The sequence below is a fragment of the Fusarium flagelliforme genome, assembly GCF_020744385.1.
Source record: "Fusarium flagelliforme strain FIESC 12 MPI-CAGE-AA-0113 chromosome Unknown B0J16scaffold_5, whole genome shotgun sequence".
NCBI classification, from domain to species: Eukaryota; Fungi; Ascomycota; class Sordariomycetes; order Hypocreales; family Nectriaceae; genus Fusarium; species Fusarium flagelliforme.
In genome coordinates, this window is record NW_025763507.1 from 376045 (window position 1) to 393457 (window position 17413).

The window sequence follows — 17413 nt, forward strand, 5'->3', positions numbered from 1 at the left end:
CCTGTGCAATTTCACATCTGAAGCACTGTTATGCAGCGGGTTTCAAATGGTACGCTTAAAGCCGTAATAGTGCCATCGGCGCTCTTTCTTCTTAAGTACATTAATCCTATCTTGTTATAAATTGGGCTCGTTAATTCTATAACTGTGGAGGTATCAGACCCATTGCTTCAATAGTTGCGAAATCGGGAAACATGCACTGGCTAAGGATGGCGTTGATGTCCGCATTTTCATATGCATCGCTAGGTCTTAGTTAGTTGCATGCAGCGATCTAGTACAAACGGCGTTGAACTGCCACATTTGAGGAAGAACATACCTTGCGTCTGTCCCGCGTCCATAGCTGTTCACGGTGGGAAGACCCCATGCTACTGGCAGAGTTGACCCAGTAGTTTCTTCAACATGTTCATCTTGGTCATATGTTATTGCCACATCAACTGCATCTCTCCCGGAGGTCGTGTCGGGCTCCGATGTACGGGACCTGGAGTTGATCATCTCTCGAGCTCTTGAGAATAGCCGATACAATATCTCAGCGCCAAAATATGTCATCTTGATTTCACTCACTACCATCATACAAAGGTCAAGCTGATGGCAGCCTAGGCGTCGAACCAACCCCCGCGGCGATACAGAATGCAGCAGATGGACCTGCAACGTTGGTATGAGAGCAATGCAACTACCGATTGTGAGTAAAGTGCATTAAAAGAGTTGCTGAGTGTTTTCGATTTGTTCTTACATCAATGACTGAGAAAGCCTGATCGTGTCTCCAGTGATCATTTCTCCCAAAACATTATTTGTATTCGTGGCTGCCGTGGTTGCTTTTCTTTTTACACTCGACAGCCAAACTTGTGATCTTTCGTCATAGGAGTCCACAAGTTGATCACCAAGATTTGGCAAAAGAAATGGGCGAAACAGGGTTAGAAGTGTAGACCTAGTCTCAATCGTCAGAAATGATACCCTTTGCCACGTGGTCGGGATTCCTACTCGAAAAATAATTCAAAATGATGCATGTGAAGAGTCAGAACAGGATGGGTCGCTCTAGCTTTTAGATGATGCAGATGCTCGTAATGTCCTCTTATCTCGTGTTCCAGATTATGAACCTCCGGAGGGGTATGAAGAGTCCGTTTGGCAAGGTGCTGGACAGCAAGTATCCTCGACAGACTACTAGTAACAGAGAGCAACTCATTCCACAACAAGAACAGATCGTTTGAGTCCTCTGGGATATACTGTCGACGTTGAGACTCTGTCAGCCCAGAATACAAGCTCTTGGAAGCATTGACATCGGGCTTTGGAGTATCAGAATGCGCCAAGTCGATCCGCATCGGTCTCCCCATGCCAACTGATAGCCACGCCTCTCGGAAGAAGCATGACCACCACAGATGTTTCCATAAATTCTGATCGATGGATGAGTTATACGAAGGGTTGTTGACGCTGGAATCAGGCTGACGATGTAATCCAACAGTCTGGCAAAGACTGATAGCGATGCCGTTCCAGTGCCATGGTCCAAGTCTGTCTTCTGTATCTGCGTACCAGAAGCCCATTAACAGTACCGCTTGTATGAGTGTAATTTTGGACCGTTCGTGATCTGCGTCGTATAGCGCCTCCAAGTAAGAGTTAGAGTTGGCCATGAGTTGGACAAAAGCGATTCGTACCTTGGAACGCGAGAACATTGCCCTTTTCATATCCTTTCGTGACTCGTAGCCAGCCGCTTGCACGGTCGTCATGTCGGCAAACTGTTTGATGAAAGATTAGCGAACTTGGTGTTGATGCATCTTGAGGGAAGCAGTTCTTTACTGACGTTCGAGGCTGAGAGGAAGATGCTCCAGAGAAGATGAAGGGAGACGCCATTCTGTTCCGGACTTTCAAAGGCTTTCAGAAATGAAGAGGTATGCACAACCGGAAAAAAAGGGTGGACGTAATGGAAGTACGCTTCGACAAGTATTTGTTGGACATCGAAAGCTGGTAAGTCGAAGCATCCTCGCTTCTTCAAATAATCAAGCGTCTCAGAGTCAATACTATTCGAGCTTAGGGCGGTGACGACAAAGTGACCACTTTTGCCTGGACGCTCTGGTTCGCAAAGATCGGCGACGAGAGCAACGCCTTGAATGTCACCTTAGAAGAGGGTTAGAATCTCGCAAGCCCTTGGCATCGTAATTAATGGTACCGACCATACACTGGTGAACAAGCTGCTTGGGCTTGGGGGTTCGCTGTGTAAGATTCCTGAGCCTGGGAGTGGTGGTCGAAGTGCCCAATAAATGGACGGTAGATATGCTCGTCGAGGCTTGCCCCGTCCTGGGCGACGGACCCAGCGTCACTCGGCGTCCGCGGTAGATTCTGACCTCTTCGTGTTCTAGCAGTCCTCCGAGGTCGGTAAAGAGCATCCATCAGCTAACTGTTAGACCTAATGGAACTAACCCAAGACTTACCTGTGAGGCTGCCTCGGGCGTGCTTGGCAGTCAACGTTGTCTAATGAACAGTTCGTGCAGGGGATCCCGGTCTGTGAAATGCTGCAGCGAACTTTGCGAGCGTGACAAGCATGGCAAGCCGCGGCTGCTCGTTTTCGGGATCTAGAGAGGGCCTCAGTGGATTCTGAAGAAGGCGGCATCTTGACTACGGATGTCGATGGTGAAAGTTGGTAAATATTGGGACACTACGTAAAGAAGACCAAATATAGTAATTTTTACCTCGGCAGAATTTGAAATGCTCCAACGCCGAGGTAGCATGATTAATCTGACTAGACGATCGGAGCTAGATGTGTACAGTGGCGTCTCGAACAGGGATCGAGAGACCAGTCATTTCATGGATGTGGAGTACGATCCTCGTCCCCCGATTTCACAAGCAGACCTTCTCAAAGTCGATGTTTCTTGACACCAGAAACAACCTTGCCTATCTCCTCCTGTGGGGTTCCTTCACAGAAACGCTCAAGGCCATGGAACGTCTCCAGTGGCGCCATCTCGTCCTGCTCACGCACGATCCGGCGTCGCATTAGTGCCTTTGTTCCTAGCAAACTCGAGCCCACCAGATGAGAGCTAAAGGTCTGGCGCATGTATTCCAACACCTGGGCTCTGAAGTTGTTCTTGTCCTTAAAGACGTGGTTGATAAAGCCAACCTGAACAAGCTCGCTGACTGGGATTTTTCGGCCCAGGATCAAAGCTTCGTTGGCCTTGCCGGGCCCCATCCTATGCGCGAACGCAACGCTGGCACCGCCTTCAGCAACTATACCTAGTGAGCTAAATGGCGTCATAAGATACGCATCAGGAACTGCGTAGATGAAATCTGAGTGGGAAATGAGGGCGGCCGAAAGTCCGAGCACAGGTCCGTTTAATGCAGTCACAAGGATTTTAGAGTGGCTGTAAAAGGCCCTCGCAACATCCAAGTTGTTGTTGACGAGCTTAGGAAGCCAATAGGGTCGGGACAACATCTCATCCATTGACGGAGGACTGTCTTTCAAATCGGCACCACTTATGCAAGCGAGTTAGGTTGCCTGGTCTCACTCGAGGGGATGAAGGCTGACTTACGCGGAGAAGAAGGGTCCCTCTCCGATCAGAAGAGTGACGTAAACATATTTGTTCGCGTCTGCCTCCCTGAGAAGACCCGCTAGGTGTGAGAATGAGCTCTGTGTCAGAGAGTTGAACTTTTTCGGGTTGTTCAGTGTGATGATGGCAAATTTGCCTTCGTAGTCGATGCGAACGAGGTTCTGGTCAGACATTGTGTGTAACGGATAGATAGAGTGCTAGTGAAGTAAGGAAACGGATTTTAAAGCATGTTCTTGGTGATAAGAAAGGCAGAACCGGTGATGGCTCAGCGATGCAATATATATAAGTAGCTCTCGTTCATTCCTATTCGCCTCGGCAAGCGAATGCCCCGCGGTAATCTTCGACGTCCCCCTTCAGTAGAAAAGCTGCCGCGGGAATCTTGTCTGAACTATGCCTCGGTCATTTTGAAAAGCAGATCGGTCGGATGAGCTCGTCATAGCTCGTTATCGTGGAACACGCCATGACAATGTCACTGGTTGATCGCAGCGGGACTGGGCATCTTTGCGAAGTCACTGCCCTTCGTATGGCATCTAAGTGTTGCCGACAAGCCTATATTCAGAATATTCACTCGCTAACCTAAACCAGCCCCGACTTTCCCTCGGCTTTGCTAAGATGGAAGTCATCCTGCTACTTGAGGAATTCACCTCGGCTCACCAGTCGACACTTGTTCTTACCCGCCATTGTTGATTCTCGACCAGCCCTTCCTAAATGCTACCTTTATCATCAAAACTGGAACTCGACCTATTTTACCGACCTTGATATTACCAGGTCACACTTGAGCGGCATCCTGTTTCTTCCCATCATATTGGGTAGCACACCTCTTGGTCGATGCAATTTTATGGGGCAACGAAATGACATTATTTTGCCGCGGCAGGCTGTGCGGTGCTCCAAGCGAACCCGAGCTACCATGTGACGAAGTTTACTGCGGCGGATGGAACCTTATTGCGATGACCAGCGAATTGTTCTTAGAATCTTAGAAGAAAGTAGATAGCAATTGCCTCTATCACATCACTTTGACAGAGTTAAGAAAATGCACTTTCAATGAATTGAATCAAAGCATGGTCGCATAGATGCACGGGCCGTTCGACATAGGAGATAATACGTGAGCAAGGTGCAAAGCGGAAAAAGATCCCGAGGAACAAACAGATCTGCACTTAATCTAAAGGTGGGAGTAACAATGCATTGTATGCAAGCTACAACGAAGTTAAATTGGATCATGTTTCCAACGCCTCATCCAGTAATTCACCGGCTTGAGTCGCGAAATTAAATAAGACTGTATTACACATCTCACCAATCTGCCAGCGTGAAAGATCATATTACACTGAGTTCAATTCCTTTGAAGTAAAATGTACACCCGAAAGCCAGGGGCTCTTGTAGCTTCAATGGTTCCCAATAGGGCCTCGCTTCCAATACTTGTAGTCTTCAAGAGTATAGTTGGGGTAAAGAAACCCAGCTGCCTCGGGCAACTTCTTAAACTCCGTTCGGTCGCCATGCCCAGAGACATAACTAAGATTCAAAGGTTAGACAGTCTCGCAAGAGAAAGAATAGTTGCTCACATAGAACTTAGTGGAACGCGGTGTCGGGCGTAATCACCCAAAGCTCCGAACAGTAGAGTCTGATCATTAGGCGAGAGGCCAGTAGTAGGGTTGGAGTGATCTGCATCGAAAATAATAACCGTACTGTTCTTGGAGCCGTGCGTGGGATATGCTAGAGCGTAGCTGTAATCTTCGGCATGAATACTATGTTTCATGTGGGCGAACGTAACCCGCATTTTGCTGTCGGATAGGACGAAAGGTTCATCGGATCTAAACCGAGGCCGGGCGTTAGCGACTCCATCAGGGTTTGGTCAAGATGAACGAATAGTGGTTCAACTCACGAGTAGGTAGCAAAGCTCTTATCAGAAATGGTGGAATAATAGTCGACGGCGAAGTCCAGAGCGATTACTTTGGCACCAGCAGCGACGTAGTCACGCACACCAAACGCATGATCATGATGATGGTGAGAGGGCTTTGTGGGTCAGTAATTCACTCTCTTTCTCGATTCGTGCTCTGGTACAACTTACCCAGACGTATTTCAGAGGTTTCTTGAGCGTCTCCTTTACCCACTGGATAACTAGATGGCTCTGGTGGGGAGGTGCATCTAACACAACAACGAAATCGTCAAATTCATAGACCATTTGCCTGTAGGTCTCAGCGTCCTCAAATATCAAAAGCCATACGCCTGGGAGGTCAGGATATGGGTTTATCGCCGAAAGATTGGCAAGTGTCCCCCGGTATGCGCCGCCCCAGGTGTGAGGTGTGAAGAGTTCACCAATTTCTGCAAAGTCATATTCGTTATCGCGCGTTGGAGGCATAATCGCCTTCACTCTAGGGGTTGAGTATGACACGTCCGGATTCGTGTTAACAAGGACGTCAGCCACAGAAAAGTCCTCCACAACCCGATCGTCATTATACACAGTCTTAAATCTCCGGGGGAACTTAACGCCTTCTACAGTCGTGTAGCTTTGCAGGACGTAGTCGCGGGTAGAAGGTCCCCAGAATGGATGGTTCTCGTATGAACGGACAATATGAGGTAGAGCCGTATCCTTATCGAGGATGATAGATATGTTTAAAGACTTATCATGAACTATGGTTTGTGTCAGAAACGGACGGAGGGTGTTAGCTGATGGCACTCACTAGCTGTGCGTCGCGCTCCTGATGTAAAGGTTTCTTGCTTGAGACGATAGTTGTTACCTAGAAGGACCTAGAAAATAAGTCAAAGGTCGAGTGATCGATCAGGAACGACCTACCTTGTTGAGCAGCAAAGGCGACATCTTAGTAGCCTCGTTGATAAGATAGGCGGCCAAGAGACCTGCCGACGGTTTAGTAAGAATACAAGTAAAGAACTGGGAAATTAATGACGCACCATCAAGAGGCCCCGAGGGAGGGGCACCGGGGGCAAAAAGGGAGTAGCTCCCCTCTACGACAGCTGCATATCCGTCATCACCATCTCGGATGACCAGAGACATGTCAATGGGGTTGAGCACCGGTCTCGCCCAAGTCCAGTAAGCTAGGAGCTCATCAGCTAACGTTCTTCTATGTCGATCAAGGTGCAGACGATGACTCACGGCCCATTTGGTGACGTCTATCAATGCGCTGCGTGAGCTGGCCATCATGGAATGAGAAGGTAACGTTTTGGACCCCGACGGAAGACACACTGTTGTCCACACCTGTAAGCGCAAAAGACTCGGCAGTAGACCTCGAACGGTAGATCCTATGCACGTTTTAGCATTCTCTTGCGACAGTTGGATTGTCAACCACCTACTCAGCACCTCTGTAAGTCACGTCTTCGATGTTTCCGAGGGCAGAAGCACCCCCTAACGCATTGATCGCTTGTTCTAGAATTGCTTTGGCGGGATTGCTAGCGTTCGGAATGGCCTGACTGAGGCCAACGACAAAAAAGATGAGGTAATTCGAGAGTCCCATCATGTTGGCTTACGAGGCTTTCAATTGAGTTCCATTTGGTGAATCGCTGTTAAGAGCTTGGCCACTGTTCTTATTTATTGAATTCAGAGAGTATACCGGCTGGTGGCTGCCCATATTGCGAATGACTAAGCGGCCCGTCGGCAGAGCTTGATTCCACCGATTTGTAATATCGTCACCAGAAATGTAGTGCCTTTGCGCGGCCTCGTGATGATTTGTAAGTTAAAGGATAGTGAAAGCGCCCAAAGCTTCATGCAGCGGACCGACTAAGCTCAAACCTTAAATTGACTATTGTTAACATTTCCTACCGGCCTATGAGCGTATCAATGAACCAGGATATACGAGTAATGGGGTAGCCTGACTTTCGAGTCTTGGTCATTCAGATATTCCCCTGCACCAAAGTTCAAGAGAGAGATCATCCTCGGACTTCGGAGCAAAAGTCCTCCGACGCTGAGTAACGAGCACTGGTTGGGGAATCGGGACGGATACTGAGCAGAGGATCTCAAAGATTCGGGGACATAGACACAACAAATGCCACTTTGGGCTAGAATGGAGATTCCCAATATCCCGCCTAAGGAGATCATCCATGCCATCAATACAAGAGACAGATACGCGGTGTTAAAATTTTCAGCAGGCTTGATCGCTACTGAGTGAGGTTTCTAACGTGTACCCCCTTCACTGTCTAGGCAATGATCAATCAAGTCGCAACATGCACACTAGGTAGATTTCGCTTTTCACTAAGAGTGAAACGGTCTTGGGAGGCTGAACACGGAAGACAGCCAATATTTGTCCCGATAGAGATAGAGGTAGAGATTTAGCTGTAGAATACTGAGTAAGTGGGTGAGCCCAAATGATCTTATCGATCAGATGTTGTTTGCCACCCGTTCAAGGAAGGTAAGAACGGCCGAAAAGGATCATTGGTTCACCAGTGTCGAGTATCAACAAACCATAGTAGAAGAAGAAGGTTCTCGGTCGTGTCGTGTCACTAAGCATGTCTGTCTGCACCAAGGACTGGGGTCAGGGAAAATCGTACATCAATAGGCATAGGCCAGAACCTTTCCAAGAGATTGCTCATCTCTCAGACTCTCAAGGTAGCCCATGGCTTTCACAGGCTGGCTATAAGAACATTGGGCTTGGATCGGAAAAATCATCAGGTTGTTTGGAAACGCGAATTCTGGTAGCCATGACAGCTGAACCGCTGTTTGCGGACGTATATAGAATTAGACTTGGTGCCCAGGCAGCGTAGGTAAACTTGCGGCTATGACGTGAAGCGGGGCCGACACTCATACGCTTGGAGCTAATAATAAAGGTGCAAAGACCTCCGGAAATTTGCTTGAACTTGTCCTTGAACTCTGGTCATCACTCAGCATGTGGGCTTTCGTAAACGGACAACCTGGGTTCTGCTCGGCAAAATGACGGACACCCTATGTGGAGATTGAAATATGGAGCGCCAGCTTCCGCTCTCGGCTTCGAGTTCCGAACGGTCTGCAACTGTTCCATGAACCCGAGATCTTCGGTTTCCTTCCCGATGGTACGATACTTATGGACCGTCAGCGTTATTTCGCGTAACAACTGTAAAACGTGTTGAGGGACACTTCCTTGTTATATAAGTGCGATTCTATTCTTTCTATTGCCACTCTCTATCTTCTATCAATCACTTGATGTAGATCTATCATACATGCGAAAGGTTCACGCCAGAGGGCAGTCTTGGGAAGCTTCAATACTATCGTCTTAGACCTCGCCCATTTTGTTCCTCTTGGTAGGCCGTAGCATTTGCAAAACATCGCGCCAAAAGCCAACAGGAGCCTCTTCCAGCGATGCTTCGTAGGCGTCGATCAGAGGGGCCTCCCACACCAGATCCAGATCCTCTGCTTTGACAAACGTCGTCTTCTTGAAGACCTTCCAGCAGACAAACAAACCGGGAACAAACAGAGGCATGAAATAGGCAGTAATGAAGCCACTGACATTAAAAGGAACCAAGGATCGGTAACCATAGAAGACAACGACCATAATCTCAAAAAAGAGAGCAAACCACGCACTGTACGGCTGAAACCAACCCTTGTAGGGCAGCTTGTCCCGGTTGAAGCCTTGAACCTGGCACGCACGATAAAAGCGGAGATAGGTGATCAGGGCAGCGATGAAGTAAATCAAGGTTGCGCCAGTGGCGAGGTTGATGAGCCAGGTTAGGACGGTCGAAGACCCGTTTCCAAGTTGCAGAAAAGCAAGGAATGGGAAGGCCATGGTGACAACCAAAGACCAGATTGGGGTGCCAGACTTGGTGACCTTGCTCAATATCCTAGGCGCATGGCCCTCAAGAGATAAGCTATAAAGACAGCGGGTGGCGCTGTAGAGGGAAGTATTGCCAGCGGCGAAGATAGTGGTGGCAAAGAGGGCCGTGATCAAATGCGGCAGGCCGGTAACTCCGAGATTCCCCATAGCTATAATGTAGGGCGAAGCGGCGGCACTTCCATGGCCTCCACTTCCTTGGCCGTAGAGCTCCTCAAGGATTTTATCCTTTGGCGAGACGATGATGGTGATGGCCAGACAGCCACCAATGAAGAAGATCAAGATACGGGCAAAGAGAGCCTTAGCAGCCTTCTTAACATAGGTACGCGGATGCTTAACCTCGCTGGCTGCAATACTGAGGTACTCAGGCCCAACGCAAGTAAAGGACGCAGTCCACAGAGCGGTAAGGAATCCCTCAAACCTTCCAGTGTTTCCGGTACTGAAATATTCAAGGAACGGACTCGGCTGATTCCAGTGTCGGAAACCGTAAGCATCATGTTTTGGGTTTCCTCCGCACATGGTGACGAGGGTAAACATCATAAGGATAACTAGGAGTAGAGCTTTGCCGAAGCAAAGCCAGAACTCAGCTGCACCATAAACTCGAACGGCGAAAATGTTGATAGCACTGTGCACAGTTAAACTTTTATCCCAGTAAAGCGACATTAGAGGGACTTACAAATAAAGTACGATACAGGCCGCACATATAGCTCCTGCGGGGATATCTGGGCTCCAGAAAGATAGAACTAGACTGAGAGCAGTGATCTCAAAAGGAACAATAAGGCCGAGGTAAATGTAAAAGTTCCAGCCAGCAGCGAAACCAAGGGCATTGTCAACCCAATGGCCAGCCAGTCGAATGAAACCACCCGTGACAGGCATGTAGGTCGTCATTTCAGTCATCGAGTTGTTGATGTTGGCGAGGACAATGCTGTAGACGATGAAACCGAGAAGCAAGCTGGCAGGGCCCGCAGAGTATAAAGCACTGCCAATACTGACAAATAACGCCGTGCCGACACCACCGCCGATACCAAGCATGAAGAGGGTCCGAATCGACATCTCTCGATGTAGTTCGCTGGCGGTGGTGACGGGGTAAATCTCGCCAGGTTTAGGGCCGGCGCCCTCTGCCTGTGAGGCATTACCAGATTTCTCTAGGGAATAACGAGGAGGGCCCTCTAAGATGGAGTTTGGCTTGAGAACGGCCATATTCGTTAATCTGTCTTGAGTCAGATAGAAAAGAGGAACAAGGAATTGCTGGAAAGAGCTGAGAGGAGAGAGGTAAGCTGCGGCATCACTTGTCTTTATACCTTCCCAACATGATTCACACCTAGCTCTGCTTTCCTTTGCGGAGTCTCGTAAACCCCATTACCCGTTCCCCCATGGGGTTACGGAGGGGAGGCCTGGGGTAACGGGAGTCGAGATCGGCATCAGAAGAGGAGACTCAAGGAAGTGCAGGTGGATAAGCCGAGACTGGGGGAGTCATGGCCTAGACTAGTTTCTTTTATGGGTACCTACTCTAACAATTCAATCAGACATGTCTTGTCATTAGGATGGACATCACGAATTCATTTACAGTTTTATTTCAACTTTACAATCTTCTGGTAACTTAGTTTTGCTGGCCATTGGTAGATTAAAGATTATAATGCAGTGTTTATTCCTCACAGGTATATTGAATATCTCGTAGAGCTAGCTATCGTCCGGTGATCTGTCTTGGGTGTGTGGAGGTAAGGGGTAATCAAACTTTGTTTATGCTCAAATCATCTCCGGTTGAAATCAAGCTAAAAATGGCTCAGATAAAATGTTGACACCTGGGTGTGCTTCGGTATTAAACTTCAGTATTCAAATAATTTCTTCATCGAGTGATTGTTAGAACAGAGCCAGTAGCATTAATGCATATAATGTAACTTGAAGAATAATGAAGGGCTCCGTAGCGAACGTTAGAATGTTTAAGTGAAACAAAGTAAGATAAATTTACCAATAACTAAATATCAAGATTCCAGGGCCCGTGAAACCACTAGTGACGGTGTTCGGGATTGGGACCCGAGAGTGGGAGCGTATGCAGACTCTTGTCATTATTACTTGTATTGGCCTCAAATATTTCGGAAGCTTCTCTCCTGTCATGCTGAACGAGCTCTCTATCCGCGCTAGTAGAAAGGCGCTAGCAGTGGCGAGGGCTGCTTTCAAGCCTTCCAACCTTGCGGCTAAGCTAACGATGACAGCGTCTTGACTTGGGTTCGCCGTTACCCGAGGCAGATCAGGGTAAGTTTACGCCGATCATATGTTTGATCTCCACCCCTGTCAGCCGACCCTTGCATCAACTAACGGCCACCCAGTCCGCCCGGATACCACTTACGGAAGGTGGCTTTTGTAGTTTCCAAATAACACTGTATTCGCAGTAAATACGGCCTTCTTCCACGATGCCGTTTGGCCTTGGAAGAAAGAGAGATAATGATCCCTGTCTAGCAAAGTAGACTGCGAGTTGGAGAATCTAACAACGCTCCTGTGATTGCCTGTGTCGTCCAGGCAAGTGTCATAGACACTGAAAGAAGAGAGGGGGTTCGATGCCTGGCTGTCAAGGTATTCGAGCGTAGGAGGATGAGAATTTTCGGAAGTCCTACTGGAACAAAAGGCTTCTACTTGACTCTATGTCATTTGAATAGCTATTCATAATCTACTTCAACATCGCTTTGCGAGCCTATACGGCCCTTTTTGCAACATGTTGTATGATACTTGCTACAGTATGTTTTCATTATTACACACTACTATGACAAGTTGCTAACTGTTCAAGGTCTTGGGAATCCGTATCTACAGACTATTCTTCCACCCATACGCCAAACATCCAGGCCCTTTTCTTGCCAAAGTGACAAACTTCTATGCTGCCTACCAGGCGTGGGCAGGCAAGCTTCACATTGATATGTGGGAGTGCCATTGTTTCGAAGCCTCTGTAATCAAAGGGAAAGCCTACGAAGCTCTTGTCCACAAAGCTCCAAACATCCTTACTATACGAGAAAGGCAGCTGCATGGTACAAGAAAACGGGTCATGGGCCAAGCTCTCAGCGATAGTAATCCACACTCAACCGAGCCGTAGATGTACGGTCCGATGGGAGGGTTAGGGAAAGCCTTGGTCCACTGATCACGGACATCCTTGAAGAAAGCCTCGCCCATGAACAGAATGAGACGGACTGAAGGAAGAGTGCGGCCCTGCTCTTTCAACCAGCTAGCAAGCTTAGTGGTAGCATAGACAGTACTGATCATGACTGTTGCTTTGAACTTGTCAATGCTGTCTGCCGTGAAGTCATGAGGCATTTGTCCACTGATAGGCAGGTGGACGTTGTCTGTTGGCATTTCCATGAGCGCCTGGTTGGTGAACATGAAGCCTCCATACATGCCCCCCATATGACTCAGGTTGGCAATACGGTCACCAGGGATGATGCCGCTCTGCTTGGACATGATCTCTGCTTTCCTGGAGAGAATTCTATGGAACTCATCACGAGTCCAGTAGACAGTCTTGGGTTCTGAAGTTGAATCAGCAGATCCCATCACCAAACCATCGACGAACGGGCCGGTAGGGACGTTGGTATCCTTAGCAACTGCTTGTTTCCAGAACTCGTCTGAGTCTATCAAAGGAATCTTGGCAAGAGAAACATCTTGAGGGAGATGACTCAGCGAAGATTTGTAATATGGCGAATGGTCTCGCACGAAAGACACAACGTCTTTAGTAATGTGAGCGCCATACTCAGTTGAGGAGTTGTTGACAAGCTTTGAGCCATTGACAGACTTGGGCTTGACTGAAGTGACATAGTCTTCGACAGCGGGGGTTGTGATATGGGGAGCCATAATTGAGACGATAGTGTAAGGACGATCAGTAATTGTGAGAGAATAATGGTAAAGGTAGACTCGTAGCTGTAGAATTAACTAGGCCGATATGGATTGTTACGATATATGGTAGAGGCTCAGGGAGACTACATTCTCTCCATTGCCATAGGTGCCACCTTTTACCTCTTACACATTGCATTGTCTCATCACAAGATAACAGTCAGCATGCTGTAAGATCTCTGATCTGCAGTCCCCACTGTCTTACGCCCGCACTATCAAGGAGTTCTCTTGCCTACCCAGGCAAATGAGGCATTTCCAGGTACACTTCCGCGGCAGTTTCTAGATTCAGATACGGTAATCACGGCATTAATAGAAAAAAAACCAATGATACGTTGCGCTTATTGGCTATGCTTTCTGGGGGAAGACGGGTTTCCAGTCGAAGTGGAACCTTGTCGCAAGATAGAAGAGTGTAGGGTTATGCAGATCGTCTCGTACAGTACACGTACACAGATGCATCTCATCTGTATATGCATGCATGTCGACATATCCACCCCTCGTGGAACCTGGTAAGGGCAGCATCTTGACAGGCGCCGATATCGTTGCTTTGTCGGCTACTGTACTGTGTCGTGCCGTGCCTCATTAGGATTTCAGGGTCTATCTTGCGTGGACGGCATGTGAATATTGTTCTTATTCCAAGAGTTAAGCTAGCTGGATCAAGACATATGCAGTATGTCCATTGACCAATTACACCCTAACAATTCCGAGCTTAACTTGCACGAGCCGCAGGGATCATGACACTGATGGCTGACAATTAGCAGTACAGCCGTAGCATCGCAACAAATGTTAGGTAATTCTCACTTTAGGAATAGCATTCTCTTGATTCGGCCTGTTCTCGCATCTACTTAGTCACGTCTTGGGCATATGGGCTACGCTGCCTCAGTGCCCCTCCAAACTTCCACAATAGGATAACGGCAGGTAGTCCAATAGACAGGGCCAGAAACCCTAAAACACTGCTCCCCCATCCGTATCCCAGTTCTGCATACAGATATGGTGCAAAAATGGGGAAAATGCAGCCAAAGATCTGACGCAACATGTTGATGGCGGCCAGTGCACTAGCTGCATACTTGCCGTACGTATCAATCATATAGGTATTAACTGCGATAGCACAAGCCATGGCAGCCCCCATGAATATGGCAGCTCCTATGTTAGGTAATATCCAGTGCGCCTTGATGTCTGCTGTCCAACCGTACATGAACATGCCAACAGAAAGTGCAAGCGTGGCTGGAGGCATGACAGGCATTCGATATTCAGGTCGGTGCGCGCCGTTATTTTTGTGAGACAAGTGCTTCTGAATACTATCAATAGCACGCGTAGATACCTCTGCAGCGAACAGTGATCCTACAAACAAGGATAGATAATTGAGACCGGCGATGTCAGGCTTTTGGTGGTACACATCGGTCCAAAGCGCAGGGAAATTGGCGTAGAGAATGTAGATAAGCCCATACAGAAAGGCATTGTACAATGCCATTACTTGTATAATGGGCTGCGTTGCCAATAACTTCAAAGGGCGGATCATGGCAACTTTGTAAACTTCTGCACGGTCCTTATCCAGGTGGTCATATTCCGTGTAAAAGTTCACGTTTCCCTCGTTTTCCTTGACAGGGCGGCGCTTCTTACGTCTCAGTAGGACTGGCTCGTAAGTTTCTTCCAGAAGGAAGAAGCTAGGAACCAGAATCATCACGTCAAGAAGTGAGGCTGCATAAAATGCCCAGCGCCATGTTGTATAGCGAGCAATCACGCCTCCAACGATAGGTCCGATGACGGGACCAATAAGGGGCATGATACTGTAGACGGCAACTGCTCGTCCACGCTCCTTTGCGTTGAAAAGATCCGACAGGATACCACTGCCAATCTGTGATAGAATGTTAGAAAGCCAGGTTTAGCAGAAATGGTTACAGTACATAACTTACACCTTGTGACGCACTGCAAAAGAAACCTGCCAAGAAACGGAGGATCAACATGGCAGCCTTGGAATTAACCGGACCGCAGACCGTATTGAAGACGAGGTAGAGAAAGTTCCATGATTGGATGGTTCGACTGCGACCGTGGATTTCCGACAGCGGACATGCAACAAAGGGGCCAAATGCGAAACCAAGAACAAAAATAGACAGTATCAAGATTTGCTCAGCGCTATTGGTAACATTGAGGGTCTCAGAGATATAGGGTAGTGCGGGAGCAATGATGGTTTAAGAAAGCGTGTTCATTAGCACAAAGGCTGAAACGGATACGGTAGCCCTCCATTTCCGTACTTGGGGCCAGTTTTTGGGGTTCTCGGGATCATCAGGGGAGACCCAGGTGACAAGCCGGGCATCAAGCGATGTCTCGGGCGGTAACATGGCTGTTTTCGCTCTCTGGCAGCTATGGTTGGTTTGTCTGAAGCGAGAATGAGTGGAAGAAATGCATCTTATGATGGTAGAGAACAATGGCGGAAAAGTTGACAGATCCTGCGGATACAACCAACACAAAACAACACTGATGACTCATGCCTCAATCAGATAGGTAGGTACAATATTCGTATTGTTGGTCAAAAGTGCCCAAACAAACCCCGGTCCGGGGAGTCGGATCTTGTTAGCCAATATCCGTAAGTGGAGACATAATTCGAATACAGGCGCGCTAAAGGCGGAATTTTTACAGTCTAAGCAGCCGTTCACCCGTTTAAGCAGCTGACAATTTAGGGTAGGATTGGTAATGGAGAAAATGCTGCTCCTTTACAGTCATATTCAATGCCGAGATTCGGCGCTACTGTGGTGCTTACTTCGCGAGCCGTGTCCAAAACTCTTCGCCGCAAGCGTCGATCTGTGGCCTTGGCTTACGGTAAGCGCATTTGTCCAGAGATAAGGTCGTAAATAATGAGCTCTTAATCTTATTTATAGTTCTAAACCTAATTATAATAAGGGCTACTTTAGAAATGCTAGAAATAGCTTCCTTAGAAACTTATAAAATACTATAAAGCAAGGTAATAGATCTATTAACTAAATACTTAATAACCTTTACGCTTAGTTTTGTAAACTTTACTATAATGCAAAATAAGGAAATCCCTTTAGTTCTATAAGCCGACCTTTGCATTAACTAACCCGGTTACCTAGTTCACCTCCATACCAATTACGGAAGGTCGCTTTTCTAGCCCCCATAAGTACTCCAATCCATATCGTTAGTTGGCAAAAAAGCGTCTGGTGTTACAGTGACTTCCGAAGTATTAATGGAAGAACTTGGTAGGTCCTAATCCGCAATAAAGGAGTTTCACAAGACGAGTTGTCTTGGTGTCAGATCATAATATCCTCTAGAGATGGTGTAGGATCAAACTGGAATCAAGCCTCAAAACACAGCACTGGTGAACACCCCGACAAAGGGCAATTTGATGTCACTCGCTGAAGTTCTTTTTATATTAGAGGTTGTCTCTTTTTGTAGTCCGCACTGTCCTGGAAAATGGTTTCTGTTTTTCTAGTCGTAGGTTGGAGAAGCTGTTCGGAAAGTCAGACTCCATTTTGAGAAATGCCTGGCCGATCAGAATCCGGAAATGGTTCCCTCATAGCTGTATGCATGTTATGCCAAGGGTGTCAAACCGATAAGTAGCCCAGGCTGCAAATTGTGCGCTTGGGCTGAATTCTCGAAAGTGCAGAGCCTCATTTTCAATCTCCCTAAACTCGGCTGTGCAAGTGCCACATTTCAGGTGATTGGATGAGATATGGAGGGCCTCAGACTCAGCCTTCGTCAGCCTGCATAACAAGCACTTGTGATTGTTGTTTCTAATACTATGTGGCAATAATTTCACACCTATAGATTGCGTCCTTCCCCCGCACTTCATGTACGTATGGAAGGCAGATGAAGGCGCCAACTACGTTAGTGCTTTAGCCACCCTTACAACCTTGGTTCAATCAGAAACGTCAAGTGTGATTTATAAAGATGAAAGCCGGAAGTCCTTCTGAAGCTCTGCGCTCGCAGTTCCTGTTCCCCTGTGTCATTGGCGATAGGCACCCGGAGTTTTGTAACGAGGCACTGCCTACGATCGAAGAGCACAAGTCAGTCTTCACATCTGCCACCTACCAGACGCTCACTTACAGTTAATGCTAGTGAGCACATCGAAAGGTATCATAGCGCGGAATATTGGTGTGAGGTTTGTTTGCACAAGTTTAACTCCTCCTTGCCTAGCCAACCTCTTCGTCTTGCCAAGTCGGAGCACGAAAAGGAGAAGTGCCCTGGAGAAACCTCAAAGGAAAACAGGCAATTGAGGTCAAAGTATTTCCTCCTCAGCCAAGAGCAAAGCGAGCG

General features: G+C 47.7%; 6 protein-coding genes across 6 annotated transcripts; all 6 read right to left on the bottom strand.

Annotated features, from left to right (window-relative positions):
- Positions 1 to 80: 80 nt before the first annotated feature.
- On the bottom strand, positions 81 to 2596 carry B0J16DRAFT_400585 (putative Zn(II)2Cys6 transcription factor; the record flags this gene model as incomplete). Its single annotated transcript, XM_046132529.1, has 8 exons — positions 81 to 239; positions 314 to 667; positions 728 to 922; positions 976 to 1592; positions 1644 to 1724; positions 1790 to 2103; positions 2160 to 2332; positions 2418 to 2596. The coding sequence occupies 8 exons, from the start codon at positions 2594 to 2596 to the stop codon at positions 137 to 139; spliced, it is 2016 nt and encodes a 671-aa protein (XP_045980819.1). The 3' UTR covers positions 81 to 136.
- A 98-nt stretch (positions 2597 to 2694) lies between these two features.
- Positions 2695 to 3700, bottom strand: B0J16DRAFT_363302 (peroxisomal d3,d2-enoyl-CoA isomerase; the record flags this gene model as incomplete). Its single annotated transcript, XM_046129866.1, has 2 exons — positions 2695 to 3452; positions 3510 to 3700. The coding sequence occupies 2 exons, from the start codon at positions 3698 to 3700 to the stop codon at positions 2840 to 2842; spliced, it is 804 nt and encodes a 267-aa protein (XP_045980820.1). The 3' UTR covers positions 2695 to 2839.
- Positions 3701 to 4906: 1206 nt separating this feature from the next.
- Positions 4907 to 6994, bottom strand: B0J16DRAFT_400594 (uncharacterized protein; the record flags this gene model as incomplete). Its single annotated transcript, XM_046132530.1, has 9 exons — positions 4907 to 5033; positions 5084 to 5332; positions 5404 to 5534; positions 5590 to 6152; positions 6203 to 6269; positions 6316 to 6377; positions 6432 to 6575; positions 6634 to 6779; positions 6831 to 6994. 9 exons carry the CDS (start codon positions 6992 to 6994, stop codon positions 4907 to 4909), a joined length of 1653 nt encoding a protein of 550 aa, XP_045980821.1.
- Positions 6995 to 8719: 1725 nt separating this feature from the next.
- B0J16DRAFT_269962 (putative arginine permease) lies at positions 8720 to 10474 on the bottom strand (the record flags this gene model as incomplete). Its single annotated transcript, XM_046123529.1, has 2 exons — positions 8720 to 9899; positions 9951 to 10474. 2 exons carry the CDS (start codon positions 10472 to 10474, stop codon positions 8720 to 8722), a joined length of 1704 nt encoding a protein of 567 aa, XP_045980822.1.
- A 601-nt stretch (positions 10475 to 11075) lies between these two features.
- Positions 11076 to 13105, bottom strand: B0J16DRAFT_400595 (uncharacterized protein; the record flags this gene model as incomplete). Its single annotated transcript, XM_046132531.1, has 4 exons — positions 11076 to 11403; positions 11622 to 11911; positions 12153 to 12267; positions 12342 to 13105. The coding sequence occupies 4 exons, from the start codon at positions 13103 to 13105 to the stop codon at positions 11283 to 11285; spliced, it is 1290 nt and encodes a 429-aa protein (XP_045980823.1). The 3' UTR covers positions 11076 to 11282.
- Positions 13106 to 13888: 783 nt separating this feature from the next.
- Positions 13889 to 15480, bottom strand: B0J16DRAFT_363303 (major facilitator superfamily domain-containing protein; the record flags this gene model as incomplete). The annotated part of the gene is made up of 3 exons (XM_046129867.1): positions 13889 to 14996; positions 15055 to 15294; positions 15355 to 15480. 3 exons carry the CDS (start codon positions 15478 to 15480, stop codon positions 13983 to 13985), a joined length of 1380 nt encoding a protein of 459 aa, XP_045980824.1. The 3' UTR covers positions 13889 to 13982.
- Positions 15481 to 17413: the final 1933 nt, after the last annotated feature.